At 32.6% G+C, this 23,244-nt stretch overlaps 1 protein-coding gene across 9 annotated transcripts in view; it reads right to left on the bottom strand.

Annotated features, from left to right (window-relative positions):
* Positions 1-23,244, bottom strand: part of LOC124362631 (phospholipid scramblase 2) — a 78,266-nt gene that overhangs the window by 4,030 nt on the left and 50,992 nt on the right. For all 9 annotated transcript variants that reach the window (XM_046817294.1, XM_046817295.1, XM_046817296.1 and 6 more), the window contains 4 exons: positions 15,656-15,873; positions 13,131-13,298; positions 7,632-7,793; positions 4,797-4,881 (listed from right to left, as the gene is read on the bottom strand). In XM_046817294.1, coding sequence (XP_046673250.1) covers positions 4,822-4,881; positions 7,632-7,793; positions 13,131-13,298; positions 15,656-15,873 — 608 coding nt within the window. In that variant the 3' untranslated portion in view covers positions 4,797-4,821. The remainder of the gene's footprint in view (positions 1-4,796; positions 4,882-7,631; positions 7,794-13,130; positions 13,299-15,655; positions 15,874-23,244) is intronic.

Raw genomic sequence — 23,244 nt, 5'->3', positions numbered from 1 at the left:
ATCGGAAATAAATTTGAAATTTTCGGACAGGTAAACAGGTGACTTGTTTTTGATAACTGAATCTGAATGTAGAGTTGAAAGAATGTGAAGTTGGTGAATTTGTTGAAGTTTCAGAAGCGATAGCTGTTTGAAAAATGGAGTCACATGCTCATAACGTCTGAGATTGAAAATAAATCTGATACAATAGTTTTGAGCACGTTGAAGCCTGTCCGAAAGCTCAACAGTCATGTCATTGATCACAGCGTCACAGTAATTGAAATGTGGCAGTATGAGAGTTTTAACCAGCATAACCTTGACACTGAACGGTAGATATAAAGCAAAACGCTTTAAACTGTGAATGCCAGCAAATATTCTATTACACGTTACCGTAACCTGGTCATTCCACTTAAGACTTGAGCTCATAGTAAGACCAAGATTTTTTAATTTGTTTTGAAAATTTAGTACATGGTTATTGAGTTTAAGTTTTGGTGCAACGTTGAAGTCCAAACGGTCGATCAATCTTGGGTTTCCCAATACCATTGCCTGTGTTTTGTCTTCATTTAATTTCAGCCCATGTTTATTTGCCCAACAAGCAATTGATTCAATGTCTTGATTGAGTAGAACCACAAACGTGTTCAGTTCATCAGGTGAACAGTGTACGTAAATTTGTAAATCATCAGCATAAAGATGAAACTTAGAGTGCCTTATAATAGATGTGACGTCATTAATGTAAATTGAGAACAATAGGGGTCCAAGAACAGAGCCCTGTGGAACACCCCGTGTTACGGGTTTCCATTCCGATATTGTTTCCCTTTCTTTGACACATTGCTGTCACCCAGTAAGATACGATTTGACCCAGTTAACACACCCATCGTGTAATAAAAATACTCTTCCTAAATAAAAAGTATTTTTGGTCATGCTCAATCTGAAAAGAAAAACAAAGTTTGACACTGGTTGTGGATTTGTTATACCTGGCACAGTTAGTTCAGGAGTAACTAGAACTAAGAGTGAGATGATTAGATTAATATTGCCATGACATCTGATATTACGCAGCACTGCTTGATAAATTGGAATCTCACGGCATCTGAGGCGTGCCCCTCCAGTAGCTCAGGTCATTTTTAAACCACACAACACAAGTTGTTCACAACAAGTGCTCTGAACCAATTCAGCTGAGGTATTGAGTCCCAAAGGGTGCTATTTCAAGAGCCGATCTCTTCCTTATTATTTCAATGATATATGGTTCAGCAAGGAATACTTGTGCAGTACGCTGATGACATAATTCTCTGTTTCACTAGTAAATCAAAATCAATTCTGGAACAGCAGACTTTTAACTGAATCCAGCATTTCAATAGCATCAATCTTGAAACAAATGCTTCTAAATACAATTTGTTTAAATTTTTCTCCGAGACTGGTAAGACAGGAATGATGGCCCAACTGTATGATAGAAAATATCATACTGGAAGAAGTATACTGCTCGAAATTCCTGGGAATATACCTTGATCGAGGATTGACCAGGAATGACCACATTGATCATGTTTGCTCCAAACTGTCCCCAGGAGTCCTCATTTATGTTTTGAGATCCATTAGCTAAATACTGTCCTATTCAGGTTCTGATGATGGTGTATTATGGCATGATAAAACCTCACCTACGGGTTGGTGTTATGGGGAGCTTGTGCAACAATCAATTCATGACAGCATTTAAACTTCAAAAACAAGCTATTTGCATCACACAGTTAAAACGCAGAAAGTCTTGTAAGGACTTCAAAAAGTTTAAACGATTGAATGGCAGAACTCTGCCATGCCTCTCATTTTGGAAATAACATTTTTTTGTGTGTGTAAATGTGCTATGATACGTGGCCAAGATATTCATACATATATGACAGGAGGCAGAGATGACTAGCAAACTGGGAGACACAGAACAGTGGTAGTCTATGAACATTTGACCTTGTTGATAGGTGTTTATTTCATCAACAAATTCCCAAATTCTAGAAAAAGTGTCCAAACAAACATTTTAGAATTTAAGTAGTTTTATGAAAATACAGTTAAAATTATTAATATATGAAATTTCTAAGAAAGGGGTCTATGGATGTAGGAATATTACAGTAAGATAGCAGTTTTCTGGAGTTGACTTTGATAATGGGATTACAATACAGGTTGTTCAGTTGACAATTTCTCTAGCCTTGTGATTGGATAGTCAGAGGCTAAATCTAAGGCAATGGTTAGGGAATTGTTCGCCATAAAAACCTCTGACACGAGCATCTCAGCATCTTTGGAGTGTTTTGCAGATTTAGTTTTTGGCGTGATATTTCCGGTCCTAATTCTTCAACAAGTCTGTACAGTATTTTACGTGAGTAGCCGAATGATATGGTCGAATTACAAATTTTATGTAAGAAATTTGTTGTCAACTAATGTTAGCTTTCTTTTACAGAGATTACTGTATTATTTTGATACAAGAGGGGAATTAAGTAGATTTGGAAATCACTAAATAATTAACACAAGTTTTCAAGAGAGTACATGTTGTTGCAAGTGTTGTTCAAGTAAAGTTCTCAATTTTAATATTAGTTAAAGGTTACTAAGAACAGAGATTTAGTACACAACAGTAAAAATAATTTTAATACATCCAAAAATAAAGTTATTAGAAAATATATTTGGGTGAAATACAGTAAAATTACATTTTTTGTGTGAAAAATGAAATAAAGTGTGGGAAATATAAACAAAAGGGTTTATGAGTGGTATAAACGTTTAAAAGATGGCCATGAAGACACTGAAGATGACAAACGCCCTGGACGCCCTAGTACATCAACAACAGATAAAAACGTGAAAAAAGTGGAAGAAATGGTTGTGAACAATCGCCGTAGTCGTTATCACAATCAGAGAAGTCACTGATGGTGATGTTGGCATATCAATTGGCTCAGGCCATGAAATCTCTTATAATGTTCTGAGTATAAAGCATGTGGCAGCAAAATTTGTTTAAAAATTGTTGAATTTTAAACAAAAACTGTGACGAATGGAAGTTGCTCAGGAGTCTCTAAATAAAATCAACAAAGATGCAGTGTTACTGAAACATGTTATAACAGGTAACGAAGCATAAGTTTACGGATATGACCTAGAAACTAAGGCTTAATTCCAGTGGAGGCATTCTGGATCGCCAAGAACGAAAAAGGCTCAACTAGTGTACTCGAACGTGAAGGTTATGCTCACTGTGTTCAATTTTAATGCTATAGTACATCATGAATTCTTGCCTAAAGGTCAAACAATCAATTAAGAGTACTATCTGCAAGTTCAACGCTGTTTGCATGAAGCAATCTGAAAAAAATGCCTGAATTTGTGGCAAAACATTGAAGGCTTTTGCACCATGACAATGCACCTGCTCACACTTTTTTTGGTTCGAAATACAGCCACCTTTATTTTTTTTCAATTTGTTCCAAACCAATGTTTATTTATTATAAGATGTTTTCTCATCAATTACATTAGTTACAAAACTAACCTCATCCTTGAAATCTGTCATTATACAAGGTCAAATTAAAAGTGTTTCAGTTTATTAGCTGTTGGTTTAATGTTATAATTTGTTTCCTAAACTGAAGAATTCTTGGAAGAAGCGGTTAGCAATAATGTCTTATGGACGTAAATATAAGCAGAATTAACATGCAAAAAGTAAGTATAAATAAACAAATAATATTTAGGCAGATATAAATCCAACACATCATCATTTTTTACAACTTCAACAACATTTAACAAGGTTATATTTTTTTAAACTTTTGATTATAACTAGAATAATGGTTTTAAAAAAATTTAATAAACAATAATTAAAAACCAAACTTTTCACAAGTGTTCCAAAACAAACTTCATACAGTAATGGTTGTTCCAAAACGATGATTTCTAACTGTTTTTGTTCCAAAGCTATTCCCATCAAACTTGAATGAATTTATCTCTCACAAATTTGAATAAAAATGGTTGTCTATCTTTTCAAAACAATCCAGTAAATGTTGCTAATTTTTGGGGAAAAATATTAATGTCTAAATATTAAAATGATCATTAACAAGGTTTTATTGCTTGTTGAAAATGAGGTTTGGTGGATTTGGAAACTAGCACACCGAATATTAAATATTTTAATGACTTAAAGCCATGAAAGCTGATAAACCTATTAAATATTGATCGAATACCGATACAACAAAATTTGATTCTGATATCAAACTGTGATCTCAATTCTCGAATATAATATACTAAATGTTTGTTGCCCAAAAATTTGAAATCACCTTTAGCCATGATAAAACATTCTAATGTAAATAATATATTATTTTCACAACTATGCAACTTATTAAAAATTAGCAAACGTCTACCACTGAGAAGGGAATGTCTGTGCATAGATGCAACATACATGTAGTGATGCTCGAACATTGATGAATATAGAAAATACAAAGTGTATGTAAAATATTATTTATAAAACTAAAGTAATTTGTTAATTTGGTTATCCATGTATGTGTTTTTATACCAAAAGTATGACAGTAATACGTTTCAGCAATCAGTAATTTGCTGAAACGATTACTGCTGATTAGTTCTCGTCACACATAGATGTATTTAAAGCTTTCCAACATGTATTTTAAGCATTTCTATTGGTTTTATTTATTATTTTCAATTAAAAATGTTCAACATTGGTACCGGAATCGAGTGAAAATAGGGGCAGTATTAAGTATTGGAATCAACCCATCCTTACTTAATAAATGTTACTAAACTTAAATATAAAATGATACATGTTATTAAATGGGAACCAATCACTTAATATTATATTGATGTGAGTATTGTTTATGCATGCTTACATTTTGGTTGTGCAGCTGTTACATTTTAAAACATTCCAGGTCGATCTCTTTCTTGATTTCCAGACTTCTCAAAGAACATTGCGTCCTGTAATGCAGAATATAAATCAAAACTTAACAAATTAACCATGTTCGATTAAAGTTGAAATTCAGTATAATTTATGTTATTGAAATCAAAAGTAAAATCAAGTAAATTTTAAACATTAACTCTTTTACTGCCAATGTTATGTTTTCTGTACACCAAAAAACTTTGCATAAACTGTCAGTATCCATAAAACCAGATGGTATCAATGTTTACATAAACTGTCAGTACCCATAAAACCAGATGGCATCAATGTATCTATAAACTGTCAGCATCCATAAAACCAAATGGCAACAATATATACATAAATTGCCAGCACCTAATTTAACGGATGTTTGTTGTTTTATCCTAGGTTTTAATCTTTATTTCATATAATTAAATGTTTCAAAACACCAACACATTAAATATGTTAATATGCAAACGTTGCATTCAGCTCTATTTCATCTTCCGCTTAGTGCAGTGTATTAAATCTGTCACTCTCACAGACTTGACTCCTGGAATCTGAAGCCACATCCATCTGAAGAGATACAAAAAAAAGTCAGCTAAGAAGACGTTAAAAATGATCTCCTTGCATCGTTTTGACATCAGAGACAAGACAAGACTGTACAAGGAATTGAGTTGAACTCAAGATTTGCATTGAGAAACCTTTTCTATCATAGCTATATGTTAATATGTTTTTGTAACATCTGTTCAAAATATAGAAATACAATTCCAACGTTACTACTCAAAATTAACCCTTCAGAAGTGTTTTACATTCTCTATATTTGATGGATGGAGGTAGTGGTTTAAAATATAAAAAAAAATACTGTTTGTCACTTTACATAACCAAAATATATACTTAAATGTAAAATTATGAAAAATACATACAATTAGAGATAAGTTATCAGTTTCTTTTGTTGTTTTGTTTTTAAATATTCAGGTATGGCTGTGTACTCATGTCAAGAACTCTGCATTACCTCATGTTAGCTTTTTTAATTCACAAAAATTATAAATACAATAATTTTAAATTTGACATTGTTTGTTAAATTATAGGTTTATAACAACACATGTCACTTAATTCTTACATCAAGAATTCAGAAGATTTTATCAATAAAATAAAAAATATTAATATTGATTACGATGATATTATGGTCAGCTACAACGTAAATAGTCTGTTTACAAATGAACTTGTCTCTGAAGCTTTGTGTTTGATTAGACAATGACTTTCTAATGATAACAACTTCAGTATGAGAACAACATTATCTATTAACTGTGTAATGGAACTTCTTACTGTATGTGTTAGCCACAACTATTTTCAGTTAAAAGATAAATTTTACAATCAAGTATCCGGTTTACCTATGGGTGGTGTTCTCAGCCCAATAATTAGCAACATATTTATGTACCCCACTTTGAAGACATTGCTTTTGAAAATTGGAGTATTAAACCCAAAATTTGGTTACGGTATGTTGATGATGTCTTTTGTGTATGGGAAAATAAAATTAACATCCAAGACGAATTTTTAAAACATATCAATTCAATTAGACCATCGATAAAATTTACTATTGAAAATGAGGTTAACAGTGAAATTCCATTTCTTGATACAGTATTTTGATAACAAAAACAAAAGAAAACACAATTAAAACTACATTATTTTACAAGAAGACTTTCAGTGGAAAGTACCTTAATTATAATTCAAATCATCCTCAACATGTAAAAATTGGATTAGTACAAAGTTTGTTCCAGAAGATTAATAATTTGGTAACTGATAACAAAGATAAAATTTTAAAAGAAAATTATACTACAGAACTGTTGAAGATATTATTTTGTTAAATTACATACTCATTAAATATAAGCTTGTGTGTTTATGTACAATGTATTAATTAAAATGTACTCTGCAGTGAATCCATCGGAAAATCTTCAAATAGACTTAAACTATTTTTTTTGTATCATATGAAAATATTTTATAAACTTGAGAGGGAGGAAATGTAATGTATTGTATATGTATTATTATTTTTTCTTATTAACATTTATATTCTGTTCATAAATTATGTTGGCATTACGGATCATACGATTTATTCAATAAACGTACATTGGCGGAGCAAGTCACGCGATACGACTAACCAATCAAATCAAAGCACCATCCCTCTCCAAATAACAAGAGCCCTTCTCTCTCTCTCCTTGTTCAACCATCAACGATGTAACACCACGTTATATGTGTCCGCTCCGCCGGTGTAGATTGCAAAGTAAATTTGAGTATTATTTCACTCCTCACAAGAAATGACATTAATGGTGCAGTGCATAGAACATACAGTTTGGCGGCGACATTACACTCTTTAATGATGTAGTTTTTCCAGATACAATACAATGTTGAAATGAATGACACTTAATGGTATATTAGATCAAATTGTGCTTCCAATCACCACCATGCTTATGTACTGAACACTGTAGATTATAGACCACATTAGAATGAACTCATTGTATCACATTTTGCTTTAGTAAATCTGTATCCATACAATTACTTATTTGGGTAAACACAGGCAGTCATCCCCATACAGTTCTGACATTCATTTGAATAATTAACTTGTAAGCACAGAATTAAGGTAATGTGGTCTAGAATGTATTGTTGTATACTTAACTCTTGAGTAATTTGGTAAGAAAAATTCAATAAAATAGTAAAATGTACTTAAAAAATTAGTCTCTATTACGTAAACTAAATTATTTGGTTTATTTTATGCAATATTTAAAATTTTGGCTATTTAAAATTAAAAGCTACTTACAATCAGAAAGCAGGCTCCGAGCATAACAGCTTTCATTCTGACATCTAAGTCCATTGGGAAAGTGATGCCAAAGTAATCTGCATCTGTGAATGCTTCTCGCAGCAGACCGGTCCACTGTTTGGAGATTCTACCTACTTTGGTGCTCCCATCTTTGCTGAGTACCTGTCCAGACAGAGGGGTTAAATGTAGTATAAACTAACTTACGATACAATAAGAAAAACAAAGGATAGACATATGTCTGCTTCATGAAGAAAGTGCCATAGTGTGTAATATTTTGTTAACAAAAGAGTTTGGTAACAATAAATGATACGAGGAGATAATTCACTAACTTAATTAATAGCTCCTTAGAACAAGATGGAAGATATAAGAAATTAAGTTAACTGGCTTCACTCTTGCCTCCTTAAGTGCAAGAGATTAAGTAAACATCATTGACACTGTCTCATTTATCAAGTTGGGCTATACATTGACTCTAGATAAAATCAGTGATCAGCATTGACCTTCAAAGACAATACTACAGGGTCTGTATATTTGTGTATTTTTTTGTTCAAACTTTCTTGTTCAGTGTCTATCTATTTGTGTGTTGTTTATCAAACTTTTTTCATATTTTATCTGTAAACAAATTTTAAATATTTTCAAAAACATTCTATTTGTTTTATTACTTTAATTTTTCCTTACTATTTTGTAACAAACGACAGCCAGCTGATGGTAAAAGAAATGAAAACTCGAAGTGGAAACGGGATTGAGATGGCAGGAGTAAAGAGGACGACTAAAAACGAAATGTCAGATGAATCGGAATTGTTTGCTCCCTGTGGTAAATGTAAAAAAAACACTCACTGTTAACATTGCTATGCAGTGTGTGATGGATTTTGTTGGCTTTTGTTTCAAGCTGAATGTGTAAATATCAAACATGAAGATTTTGTTACAATAAATAACTTGGCTGACAGTATTAAATAGTTTTGTTTACCCTGCCAAAATAAACATGATATGATAACCAACAAATCTAGCAAAATTGATGAGAAATGTAACTGGCCTACAATCTTAAACATTGTACTTTGACCAGTTAGAGTTACAAAGCCAAACCACTCTTGATATAAGTAGACGAATGGATTCACTCAGTGATCAATATTTAAAGGTGAGTGATAAAACTAGCAGACATATCTTCTAAATATGAAGTGCTTATGAACACTGTCACAGTTAGCCCTAGTCTGGAAATATCTGAAGTAAACTCGAGTAGGCCTATTGGCAACAGACATACTAAGCTGCAGTGGCGTGCTCCAAATAGCAGGCCTAGAAGTTCTAACTCAAATAATGATTCTGTGCACTCAGATACTAGGCCTACTCCTTTGAGAGGAAATGAAGATGTTAAAGCAATGTCTTCAAATCAAGGACATGGGCCGTACTATTACTACTACTGCACTAGGCAGCAGCAGCAAAACACATTCCAAAACCTACACAAACTCAAACCATATCTCTCAAGATGCAAGTAAAGTGACTTTCAACAACAAAATCCTGCTTTGTACTCTAAGATTCTTCAGCTAAAACCTGCAGTAAATAATGACAAACCAAAACTAGGGTTATCGTTGGCACAAAGGCTCTTGCGCCCAAAAAGTAACAAGCTCACATGTGTAAAGAAATTAAATTGGATTTTTCATCTCTAGGCTTGATCCGAGCGCTGTAAAGGAAGATGTCAAAGAATATCTCACTAGTGGAGGAATTACTGACAATTCTTGTGAAGATGTTATGTCTCGTTTCACTACCTATAAATCTTTTAAAATAGGTGTAACCGATGAGCAAAAGGATAAGGTGTTGGACCCGGGATTCTGGTTAGAAGGGGTGCTAGTAAAAAGAGTTTGTTCAAAGAGGCGAAATTTGAACAACAGGCATTTTTTGTCAGCAAATTAAGGTCAGTTCCAAGTGAAGATAAATCTAACCTTCCAGCTACAAATAAGCCTAGTCAAATAACGTATGGATCCTAAACCTACAGTAGAAGAATTTGTGTTCTTAGGTTGGAATGTGCAAGGATTGTTATCCAAACTGAACATAACTGAATCTCTGACTGAGGACATAGGACCTGATGCTCTGTGTTTCTGTGAACATTGGTTAACCTCTGAGGAAATCTCTACCACTGCAATTGATGGCTATGACCTCAGGGCTTCCTTCTGCTGACCTCAGTATAAGGTGAATTATATATTTATACATACGTTATAATTGGAATACTCCAATTGCAATATTGTGATTGCAGGGGACTATAATATTAATATTTTACAACCTCATAGCTTTGATACTCAAGAATTCTTTAGCTTACTAGGTATGTGTGGTATGAGACACACAATAACTGAAGTTTACTAGACCATCCGTTTCATCAGATAGACTTGGTCACTTTAATGTAGGCTCATGCATTGACAATTTTTTGACAAATGTCCACTCTGATCACTGTTCGGCTAGTGTCATACTGACTCTTTCCACTTCAGATCATGATGCAATCACTTTAAAATTGGCCGTTGATCAGGTAGAGTTTTATCAAGCGAGGAAAGAACCTAGAACTGTATTTTGTAGGCAAATGTCAGATCTTGGTTTAAAAAATTGTATCTTCCTGCTGAGCACAGTAAGTTGGCTTTTCATGTACTCTTGTACAGAACCTGCTGATATGGCATACTGTTTCTTGTCCTGTTTTTTAAATGTAGTAAATGTGTCATACCCCTTAACTAAGAAAATAGTAAAGTTTAAAAAAACATTCCAGTGCAAAAAAATGGTATACAGAAGAACTTCATAAATTGAAAGAAGCCTGTCTTGACTATTATTATGCTGCCAAAGACTCACAGTGTATTAATGTTAAAAATGTTTTATAATGATCTCAAAACTTAGTGTATAAACAAAAGTTACAGGCTACAAAATGTGCTTACTACTCAAATCTCATAGAAAGCTCATCAAATAAATCAAAAACAACTTGGTCTCTTGTGAAGGACTTGACTCATATTAGTACTAAAGCCAGATTTACTCTTAGTGATCCTGGCCTAACATCTGAAGGTTTTAACAACTTTTTTGTCGACAGTGTGAATAACATCATCAATGCTATTCCATATAACGGAAAATGTTTTTCGTCCTTTCTCAGTACCAATATACCATGCCATTTCAGCTTTAACTCAAGTGACAGTGGACGATGTATATGGTGCAATAGATAAGTCTTAAAAATAGTAGTTTCTCTGGATGTATATGGACTGGACTCTCTAATCATCAAACAAGCTGCCTACTACATTTCCGAACCATTGACTTGTCTCTTTAATAGGTGCATTGAAGTGGGTACATTTCCCGACTGTTTAAAAATTCTCTAAGGTTGTGCCTGTACATAAAAAAGGCAGCAAGTCAGAGTACAGTAATTTTAGGCATAATAAAATGAGCATAATACCAGACATAGACAGGATCTCTTCATTAAATTTCATAAATACGCAAGAACTCAAAAAAGTTTTGAGGTGGTATCAGTGAAGCTTTTCAATCTTTTACCTGTTGACACAAGACTGTTGTCTGTAAAGCACTTCAGACAAAAGCTCAAAACATTTCTTACCAACAACCCAATTTATAGTTATTTGGAGTTTTTTGATATTATACGTCTTTTTGAATAATGTATAAAAATTGTTATTTCTTTGTATGTAATTTACTGTTTACTCTAAAACTAATTTTTGACACTATTCTATGTAACATGATTATCACGAATAAAGATTGCTTGACTCTTGAGGAAGACATCAAAACCTAAGTCTCCTAGTATGATTCATGTTTACTTTATGTATGAGGATTAGATGTTGAAGGTAGTACACAGATACTTATACTTCAATCTTATTTTTTTGAGAGCTGGATTCATGACTCTTCAATGTAATAGAATAGATATAAAGTATCAATAATAAAGCTCATGGGGAATTTTTCTTGGTGAATGTGTTAACTTGATGAAAACAGTGTATTTGACTACAGTCATCATTTCTTGATTTACAAGGCTTAAAATTTTAAGAAGAGAATCTATTGAACTGTGGTTATTTAGTGTAAGAAGTAGGATATTAAAATAATAAAGTAAATTGATTCATGACTTATTCATGTATGAGGGCAAATATCAAGGAAGATACATATTTTCGAGGTGTAAGAGTGAAGTTTGTCTAGGAAACAATTCACTACTATAATACATGGTTACTTGGTGTATCAGATAAACTGTTAATACCTTCAACTTGAGACTTTACGACAAGAAGATGGAAACCATGAGTCTAAAAGATCTTTTGTACTGCCTTCAGGACTTACAGAATAAGAATGAATAAGGGAAAATGAGACTGCATCAGGGAAACATAGGGACATTGTAGTAAAATCTTGACTTCGGTAATTTCTTGCAAGAAATGGAACCTTAAACTGTACAACCTCTCTACCAGTCAAATGAGCAAGTGGATAATGATCCTCTTACGTTTACTAACAGGCTTTGACCACTCAACTGCCCCATCTACACCAAACATCATCTCACAGTGAACTAGACCCATCACTGCATCTATAAATCCCAGTCAAGAAGAGAACAGATCCTTGGTTCATTCATGTAATAATGCAAAACTTTAATACGGAAATCAACAGGTTTGATTCATGGCTCCTTAAACTATAAGTACATTTCTTTTTTTGATCCTAAAAATTTAAAAATGATGCAAACAAATTTTATTATTTTTTTATAGTCATTCATTTTGTTGTAATCGATTATAGTATTGAATACAGATATGTGCTACTGTTAAGTTAAATAAAAACTGAAAAACACTGTATTTAAAAATGTAAAATATGGACTTCATTAAAAATGTTTATATTATAAAATTAACACAAACAAGTGAAAGGATGTATAGTAGACAGATCTAATATTGCTCAAAGTCATCGTTTGAAAATTATATGAATTAGAATGATGCAAATATAATTCAATAAAATCAATTGGCTGCCTTATCAAACCAATCTAGGGGTTAGGCTAAATACTGCTTAATCCTTTCAGTGCCTTTAAAGGTCAAAAATGAAGTTTAATGATTAGTCAAATGAGTGTACATAACATTTACTATTTGGTTCAATACGAGACAGCAGAGCACGTCATTTGCCTTAGATTATACTGGGAACAATATTTTTACTGGTGTATTAAAAAATCAAGTGGAGTTTTATTGCACCACAATAGGGCCACTGAACAGATTCTATGTTGCTAAATCATCAATCATCACAGAATGATGATTTAGCAACAATCCATGGATATAATTTAATAGTTTTGTCCACCTAACTCAACAATGGTCTGGTCTGTTACTGGCCAAACATGCATTCAGGCTGGTTTAAAACAAGGCATATGCCTGCTGTCTGCACTAGCCAACCAGTTAAAGAAATTATTTATTTATGTTACATAAATTATGTATAATATTTCAGACAAAGCATTCTTAAAAGAAATTCTTCATTTTTAAATTGAATGATAGTTTAAGTTGATAAAAATAATAACATAAATAAGTGATAGCTTACATTAAACTCAACGTCAGATCCACAGATGCTCATGGTGCAAACGGGGCCCTCGATACGAAGAACCGTATCACCTGCAGCATTCTTGATGCTGAATGCTGGAGCTAAAATACTCCAATCTTGCTCCACAGTGCCCACCAGACACCCGGGTGGTGCGTACACCTCCATTTTCTAGACAAAGTAGGAAAAGATTGAGAGAGTGAGAGAGTGGCACAAATCCAAACATATTACTATAATATGTTAATTATATCATTGTCAAAAACATTCGGCAACACAATCTTACACAAATACAGTTCCAGTTCCACAAAAACTATACTTATAAACAATGTAAAAAATGAGGATAAGTTGGGAAATTTGAGTGATTCAAGAACATTTTATTACATCAGAAATATACCTCAAGAATATCAACATTATTTCCTATAAATAATATAAATTTCCTATAATGCCACAGCTTGTATATATGCAGTATTCGATCAACCGGTGTTGTCAAATTTGGAACCTTTTAAACCTTTTGAAATATATACCTCTTATAATGGTCCAGCTGTCAATATTGTCTGTTGTGCAAATTTTATGATAAATATTTCGCCAAATAAATGATGATTATGCCTCATCAAGTCTTATTTAAATGTTATATCTTGGACATTGTTATACATGTAATGAAGACATTGAAATCACTGAAACCACAGCAAATGTATAATAAGATTTTCTTACATTAGTTTATTGTGTATACGTACAAAAGTATTTTAAATGTCCAGTAGTACTTTGGTATTGATTTATGATCACTGGAAGCAAAATAGAATTCCTGTCACACCAATAGTAAATTAATATGCAGTGTTATTCACTGTAGCATATGCCTACAGAACATGTCATATGGATATAGGAAGATGATAAGAAAAATCCGGACACAGCTGAGCATTCGAATTTTTCATATCATAGTAATTTCAAAATGATTATGTTATTATTATTGTCTTACTTTGTTCAAAAACAGTTTTTGAGATTTGCTGTTTCTTAAAAATGTATTACTATCTTTCTTTACATCTCGAACAGCCGATCAATGGATAATCTGTTGATTGCAGACTCAGCTTACTGGCAATCTAAACAGGGCTGCAATGCATCACCAACAGTGATACTGAAATTTGCCTTACACAAAGCACTTTGCTTACTATCCCATAACTTCTCAAATATATGTACCAGAGTTGAGAATTCAATTCAATTCAATTCAATTCGTTTATTGCCGTTAAATAACATATGTTACAATAGGCTTTGTCACATTAGTCAATTAAATGGTAGCACAATGATACAAATAAAATAGCAGACATTTGACTTCAGTGAAAATTTGATGTAAGATAGCTTGTTGTTTGTCAATGTGTCTTAAGTCTTAATCTAAATATAACAATTAACAATATATAACAATTAACAAATATAGCAATTAACAAACATAACAATTAATAAAATTAACAATCAATAAATACATATAATACAATAACAAAATAATACAAAATTACAAAATATGAGAATAAATTATGATATATAAATATTACACCTAAAATATTATGTCATCTAATGAAACATTGTAGAATTCGTCTAAACTATAAAAAGCTTTTTTTAAAAACCATTTCTTAAGAACTAATTTAAAACTATTTACAGACAAAGACTTTACATTTAGAGGTAATTTGTTAAAAAGCTTTATGCCAATATGTATGTTATTACTTTTTGTCTTACTTAGACGTACAAATTCTTCATCAATAAGGTTTTTATTTCTGGTGTTATATACATGTTTACTGCTTTGTAAATTAAATTCTGCATAATGGTCTTTAACATACATAATTGATTGAAACATGAACACACAGGGTAACGTTAGAATACTCAGATCAATAAAATGCGGTCTACATGATTCAGTGTCCCCAATTCCCACTATACATCTAATCGCCTTCTTTTGCCATATAAAAACCTGTTGAGCCCCAGAGGAGTTTCCCCAAAGAGTTGTACCGTATAATAGGTGACAGTGAAAAAAAGAGTAGTAAGCATTTAAAATAAGTTCCCTACTAGTACATGTTTTTAGTTTCCTTAATTCATATGTTAATACATTCAACGTCAATGCTCCATATTCCTTAACAAGACTCATAAAACAAAAATGTAAATTTTTAATAAGCAATAAAAATAACACTATTCTTATACAACTGATGGTATAATCAATACACCCAGTAGTCTGGATTCTTTTAATAAGAGGCAGCCAATCCCTTTACAACCTTAATCTGTTCATCATCGTGACCCATAGACCTGTATGAGGATCTTACTTATCAAACAGAAAAAGTCAATACAGTACAAGTTCGACAATACTGATAAACGTGCTATATGCAAAGAGAGAATTGCTACCTCATACCAAAAGTTCAACGCCCTAGACCTTGTGTACATCACCTCTCCTAGCACAAAGGAAAGTCACTAATTAGTTTGAGATCTAAGATTTGAAAATCTCTTACAGCAACTTCCTCAATATAGGTGTTATCATGGAAATATAGACACAATACCTGGAGGCAGCAAGGGAACCAACAGGAGTCACAAGCCAGGGGCCTTTCAAGGTGGATCACTTCGTTCTTGAAGTTGTCCAAAATCTTCATTCCAAAAGGGCGCCATGGACCACAACAATTTCTGGTACAACAGTCTGACTGCTCGGCTGCGTAGAAAACTTTCTGCCCCAGGCTGTTCTTTACAGTAAATTTGTTTTTCGATTCAAATCCAATTAGAGCTGTAAACAATTAAAATCACATTATTATTAAAGATTAATATTAGTATTTCAGAAAATAAACTGTAAATAATATTTTTTAAGGAAAAACACTAAAACTAAATGACTTTGGTTCTTTATCGTGTTATTATAAGAACTTCATTCAATTTACTAATAACACTTATTTCACCTTTACAAATTCAGTATGTGTCAACTTTTTTTTACAATTAAGTAAACGTACTTTTATCAGCAAGAAGTGGGTAGCAAACATGTACTGGCCAAACATACTGAAATTTAATTAAATGATTTATAAAAATTTGTTTTCATATTCAGAAGTTCTGAAAGCCATATTAAACAGCTACAGTGTTTGGGTTGTAGCATTAATTACAGTATTTCTATCAATATGACGGTACATATAACTTGTACTTGTAAGTACGAAAATTAACAGAACATTACATTCATATAAGTTATATACTCAGTCGTTATATTATTTCAGAAGACTAGAAGCTTTTAACTTAGATTTTTATTAAAAGATGAATTTCAAAGTTAACTCATAGTTTTAAAGTAAATAATATTTTTAACTTTCATGCAACGTAAATGGAAATGGAGGAAGAAAGGAATGAAAGGACAGGTGTTGATACAATACTGAACCCTAACAGCACCTGTATGTAGGCAAACCTACCGATCCCACACAGCCCCTGCAATTCTTAACATCTACAGTGAGGTTTCCATCATTAAGAGTAAGGAAATTCTCACAGACCAAAGAAGACACTCCCTTCAGTAAATTGCCAGTTGTCATAGATATTAATATAGTACTCAATACATTGTCAACAGTTATAAAGTGATAACAGTGTCTATAGAAAGTGGATTGGCACACTGCTTCCAAAATTTGACTCTGTAACTCAAAGTGTGTAGACAACTGGAATGTTCTCTAATGGTTGAGAAAATTTGCAGTGTAATCGAAAATTTTTAATTATGTGTAATCTTGTGTGTTCTTTCAATCGGTGGACCCTAGAAGATAGTTTTCAAGGTAAGTCTGCTGATTTTCCCAGCAAATAGTAACAATCCCTGGCTTTCAGTCCTATTATTAATTCAAACACAAGAATAACACTTGGTACTAATTTTCAAATAAACTACCATTGTTGATTTTACATAATACTAGTGTACTGTAATATTTCTTTTCTTTTAAGACTAGTCTTTTATACTTAGTAAATTAAACAAATTAATGAACTTATTTTACATAGTTCCTAACTTAGTAAAATCAATAATAAAGTACCTATAACATACATCAATCTTTTACATTTTCAATATCAAGTTGAGTGCAACAGAATATTCTATTCTTTTCTTTTGAAAATCTCACTATATAATTTAATAACAAGACAAGGTATTCATAGTTATAACACCAGAAAAATTCATATGCTTGACGTACAGTGAAATTATAAAAGTGTAAAAGCAAACACTTGTTCATGAAAATTAAGCTTATAAATAAGTTGCCTCAGATGGCTTGGTCTGTATCCTTACACACATTTAAAGTAGTAATAGAAACCTGGTTAAAACAAAAGATATTTCACCCTGTACGTAAATACTTGGCCAGTGATACAAGTGATATGTTTTTAATAAGTTGCCTCAGTTAGCTTGGTCTGTATCCTTACACAGATTTAAAGTAGTAATAGAAACCTGGTTAAAACAAAAGGTATTTCACCCTGTACATAAATACTTGGCCAGTGATACAAGTGATATGTTTTTAATAAGTTGCCTCAGATAGCTTGGTCTGTATCCTTATACAGATTTAAAGTAGTAATAGAAACCTGGTTAAAACAAAAGGTATTTCACCCTGTACATAAATACTTGGCCAGTGATACAAGTGATATGTTTTTAATAAGTTGCCTCAGATAGCTTGGTCTGTATCCTTACACAGATTTAAAGTAGTAATAGAAACCTGGTTAAAACAAAAGGTATTTCACCCTGTACATAAATACTTGGCCAGTGATACAAGTGATATGTTTTTAATAAGTTGCCTCAGATAGCTTGGTCTGTATCCTCATACAGATTTAAAGTAGTAATAGAAACCTGGTTAAAACAAAAGGTATTTCACCCTGTACATAAATACTTGGCCAGTGATACAAGTGATATATTTTTTATAAGTTGCCTCAGATAGCTTGGTCTGTATCCTTATACAGATTTAAAGTAGTAATAGAAACCTGGTTAAAACAAAACGTATATCACCCTGTACATAAATACTTGGCCAGTGATACAAGTGATATGTTTTTAATAAGTTGCCTCAGATAGCTTGGTCTGTATCCTTACACAGATTAAAAGTAGTAATAGAAACCTGGTTAAAACAAAAGGTATTTCACCCTGTACATAAATACTTGGCCAGTGATACAAGTGATATGTTTTTAATAAGTTGCCTCAGTTAGCTTGGTCTGTATCCTTACACAGATTTAAAGTAGTAATAGAAACCTGGTTAAAACAAAAGGTATTTCACCCTGTACATAAATACTTGGCCAGTGATACAAGTGATATGTTTTTAATAAGTTGCCTCAGATAGCTTGGTCTGTATCCTTATACAGATTTAAAGTAGTAATAGAAACCTGGTTAAAACAAAAGGTATTTCACCCTGTACATAAATACTTGGCCAGTGATACAAGTGATATGTTTTTAATAAGTTGCCTCAGATAGCTTGGTCTGTATCCTTACACAGATTTAAAGTAGTAATAGAAACCTGGTTAAAACAAAAGGTATTTCACCCTGTACATAAATACTTGGCCAGTGATACAAGTGATATGTTTTTAATAAGTTGCCTCAGATAGCTTGGTCTGTATCCTCATACAGATTTAAAGTAGTAATAGAAACCTGGTTAAAACAAAAGGTATTTCACCCTGTACATAAATACTTGGCCAGTGATACAAGTGATATATTTTTTATAAGTTGCCTCAGATAGCTTGGTCTGTATCCTTATACAGATTTAAAGTAGTAATAGAAACCTGGTTAAAACAAAACGTATATCACCCTGTACATAAATACTTGGCCAGTGATACAAGTGATATGTTTTTAATAAGTTGCCTCAGATAGCTTGGTCTGTATCCTTACACAGATTAAAAGTAGTAATAGAAACCTGGTTAAAACAAAAGGTATTTCACCCTGTACATAAATACTTGGCCAGTGATACAAGTGATATGTTTTTAATAAGTTGCCTCAGATAGCTTGGTCTGTATCCTTATACAGATTTAAAGTAGTAATAGAAACCTGGTTAAAACAAAAGATATTTCACCCTGTACATAAATACTTGGCCAGTGATACAAGTGATATGTTTTTAATAAGTTGCCTCAGATAGCTTGGTCTGTATCCTTACACAGATTTAAAGTAGTAATAGAAACCTGGTTAAAACAAAAGGTATTTCACCCTGTACGTAAATACTTGGCCAGTGATACAAGTGATATGTTTTTAATAAGTTGCCTCAGATAGCTTGGTCTGTATCCTCATACAGATTTAAAGTAGTAATAGAAACCTGGTTAAAACAAAAGGTATATCACCCTGTACATAAATACTTGGCCAGTGATACAAGTGATATGTTTTTAATAAGTTGCCTCAGATAGCTTGGTCTGTATCCCTACACAGATTTAAAGTAGTAATAGAAACCTGGTTAAAACAAAAGGTATTTCACCCTGTACATAAATACTTGGCCAGTGATACAAGTGATATGTTTTAATAAGTTGCCTCAGATAGCTTGGTCTGTATCCTTACACAGATTTAAAGTAGTAATAGAAACCTGGTTAAAACAAAAGGTATTTCACCCTGTACATAAATACTTGGCCAGTGATACAAGTGATATGTTTTTAATAAGTTGCCTCAGATAGCTTGGTCTGTATCCCTACACAGATTTAAAGTAGTAATAGAAACCTGGTTAAAACAAAAGGTATTTCACCCTGTACATAAATACTTGGCCAGTGATACAAGTGATATGTTTTTAATAAGTTGCCTCAGATAGCTTGGTCTGTATCCTTATACAGATTTAAAGTAGTAATAGAAACCTGGTTAAAACAAAAGATATTTCACCCTGTACATAAATACTTGGCCAGTGATACAAGTGATATGTTTTTAATAAGTTGCCTCAGATAGCTTGGTCTGTATCCTTACACAGATTTAAAGTAGTAATAGAAACCTGGTTAAAACAAAAGGTATTTCACCCTGTACGTAAATACTTGGCCAGTGATACAAGTGATATGTTTTTAATAAGTTGCCTCAGATAGCTTGGTCTGTATCCTCATACAGATTTAAAGTAGTAATAGAAACCTGGTTAAAACAAAAGGTATATCACCCTGTACATAAATACTTGGCCAGTGATACAAGTGATATGTTTTTAATAAGTTGCCTCAGATAGCTTGGTCTGTATCCCTACACAGATTTAAAGTAGTAATAGAAACCTGGTTAAAACAAAAGGTATTTCACCCTGTACATAAATACTTGGCCAGTGATACAAGTGATATGTTTTAATAAGTTGCCTCAGATAGCTTGGTCTGTATCCTTACACAGATTTAAAGTAGTAATAGAAACCTGGTTAAAACAAAAGGTATTTCACCCTGTACATAAATACTTGGCCAGTGATACAAGTGATATGTTTTTAATAAGTTGCCTCAGATAGCTTGGTCTGTATCCTCATACAGATTTAAAGTAGTAATAGAAACCTGGTTAAAACAAAAGGTATTTCACCCTGTACATAAATACTTGGCCAGTGATACAAGTGATATATTTTTTATAAGTTGCCTCAGATAGCTTGGTCTGTATCCTTACACAGATTTAAAGTAGTAATAGAAACCTGGTTAAAACAAAAGGTATTTCACCCTGTACATAAATACTTGGCCAGTGATACAAGTGATATGTTTTTAATAAGTTGCCTCAGATAGCTTGGTCTGTATCCTCATACAGATTTAAAGTAGTAATAGAAACCTGGTTAAAACAAAAGGTATTTCACCCTGTACATAAATACTTGGCCAGTGATACAAGTGATATGTTTTTTATAAGTTGCCTCAGATAGCTTGGTCTGTATCCTTATACAGATTTAAAGTAGTAATAGAAACCTGGTTAAAACAAAACGTATATCACCCTGTACATAAATACTTGGCCAGTGATACAAGTGATATGTTTTTAATAAGTTGCCTCAGATAGCTTGGTCTGAATCCTTACACAGATTTAAAGTAGTAATAGAAACCTGGTTAAAACAAAAGGTATTTCACCCTGTACATAAATACTTGGCCAGTGATACAAGTGATATGTTTTTAATAAGTTGCCTCAGATAGCTTGGTCTGTATCCTTATACAGATTTAAAGTAGTAATAGAAACCTGGTTAAAACAAAAGATATTTCACCCTGTACATAAATACTTGGCCAGTGATACAAGTGATATGTTTTTAATAAGTTGCCTCAGATAGCTTGGTCTGTATCCTTATACAGATTTAAAGTAGTAATAGAAACCTGGTTAAAACAAAAGGTATTTCACCCTGTACGTAAATACTTGGCCAGTGATACAAGTGATATGTTTTTAATAAGTTGCCTCAGATAGCTTGGTCTGTATCCTTACACAGATTTAAAGTAGTAATAGAAACCTGGTTAAAACAAAAGGTATTTCACCCTGTACATAAATACTTGGCCAGTGATACAAGTGATATGTTTTTAATAAGTTGCCTCAGATAGCTTGGTCTGTATCCTCATACAGATTTAAAGTAGTAATAGAAACCTGGTTAAAACAAAAGGTATATCACCCTGTACATAAATACTTGGCCAGTGATACAAGTGATATGTTTTTAATAAGTTGCCTCAGATAGCTTGGTCTGTATCCCTACACAGATTTAAAGTAGTAATAGAAACCTGGTTAAAACAAAAGGTATTTCACCCTGTACATAAATACTTGGCCAGTGATACAAGTGATATGTTTTAATAAGTTGCCTCAGATAGCTTGGTCTGTATCCTTACACAGATTTAAAGTAGTAATAGAAACCTGGTTAAAACAAAAGGTATTTCACCCTGTACATAAATACTTGGCCAGTGATACAAGTGATATGTTTTTAATAAGTTGCCTCAGATAGCTTGGTCTGTATCCTTATACAGATTTAAAGTAGTAATAGAAACCTGGTTAAAACAAAAGGTATTTCACCCTGTACATAAATACTTGGCCAGTGATACAAGTGATATGTTTTTAATAAGTTGCCTCAGATAGCTTGGTCTGTATCCTTACACAGATTAAAAGTAGTAATAGAAACCTGGTTAAAACAAAATGTATTTCACCCTGTACATAAATACTTGGCCAGTGATACAAGTGATATGTTTTTAATAAGTTGCCTCAGCTAGCTTGGTCTGTATCCTTATACAGATTTAAAGTAGTAATAGAAACCTGGTTAAAACAAAAGATATTTCACCCTGTACATAAATACTTGGCCAGTGATACAAGTGATATGTTTTTAATAAGTTGCCTCAGATAGCTTGGTCTGTATCCTCATACAGATTTAAAGTAGTAATAGAAACCTGGTTAAAACAAAAGGTATATCACCCTGTACATAAATACTTGGCCAGTGATACAAGTGATATGTTTTTAATAAGTTGCCTCAGATAGCTTGGTCTGTATCCCTACACAGATTTAAAGTAGTAATAGAAACCTGGTTAAAACAAAAGGTATTTCACCCTGTACATAAATACTTGGCCAGTGATACAAGTGATATGTTTTAATAAGTTGCCTCAGATAGCTTGGTCTGTATCCTTACACAGATTTAAAGTAGTAATAGAAACCTGGTTAAAACAAAAGGTATTTCACCCTGTACATAAATACTTGGCCAGTGATACAAGTGATATGTTTTTAATAAGTTGCCTCAGATAGCTTGGTCTGTATCCTTATACAGATTTAAAGTAGTAATAGAAACCTGGTTAAAACAAAAGGTATTTCACCCTGTACATAAATACTTGGCCAGTGATACAAGTGATATGTTTTTAATAAGTTGCCTCAGATAGCTTGGTCTGTATCCTTACACAGATTAAAAGTAGTAATAGAAACCTGGTTAAAACAAAATGTATTTCACCCTGTACATAAATACTTGGCCAGTGATACAAGTGATATGTTTTTAATAAGTTGCCTCAGCTAGCTTGGTCTGTATCCTTATACAGATTTAAAGTAGTAATAGAAACCTGGTTAAAACAAAAGATATTTCACCCTGTACATAAATACTTGGCCAGTGATACAAGTGATATGTTTTTAATAAGTTGCCTCAGATAGCTTGGTCTGTATCCTTACACAGATTTAAAGTAGTAATAGAAACCTGGTTAAAACAAAAGGTATTTCACCCTGTACGTAAATACTTGGCCAGTGATACAAGTGATATGTTTTTAATAAGTTGCCTCAGATAGC

Source organism: Homalodisca vitripennis, chromosome 5, assembly GCF_021130785.1.
Source record: "Homalodisca vitripennis isolate AUS2020 chromosome 5, UT_GWSS_2.1, whole genome shotgun sequence".
NCBI classification, from domain to species: domain Eukaryota; kingdom Metazoa; phylum Arthropoda; class Insecta; order Hemiptera; family Cicadellidae; genus Homalodisca; species Homalodisca vitripennis.
The sequence above is the reverse complement of the archived record's forward strand: the minus strand, read 5'-3'. Positions and strand labels throughout refer to the sequence as shown.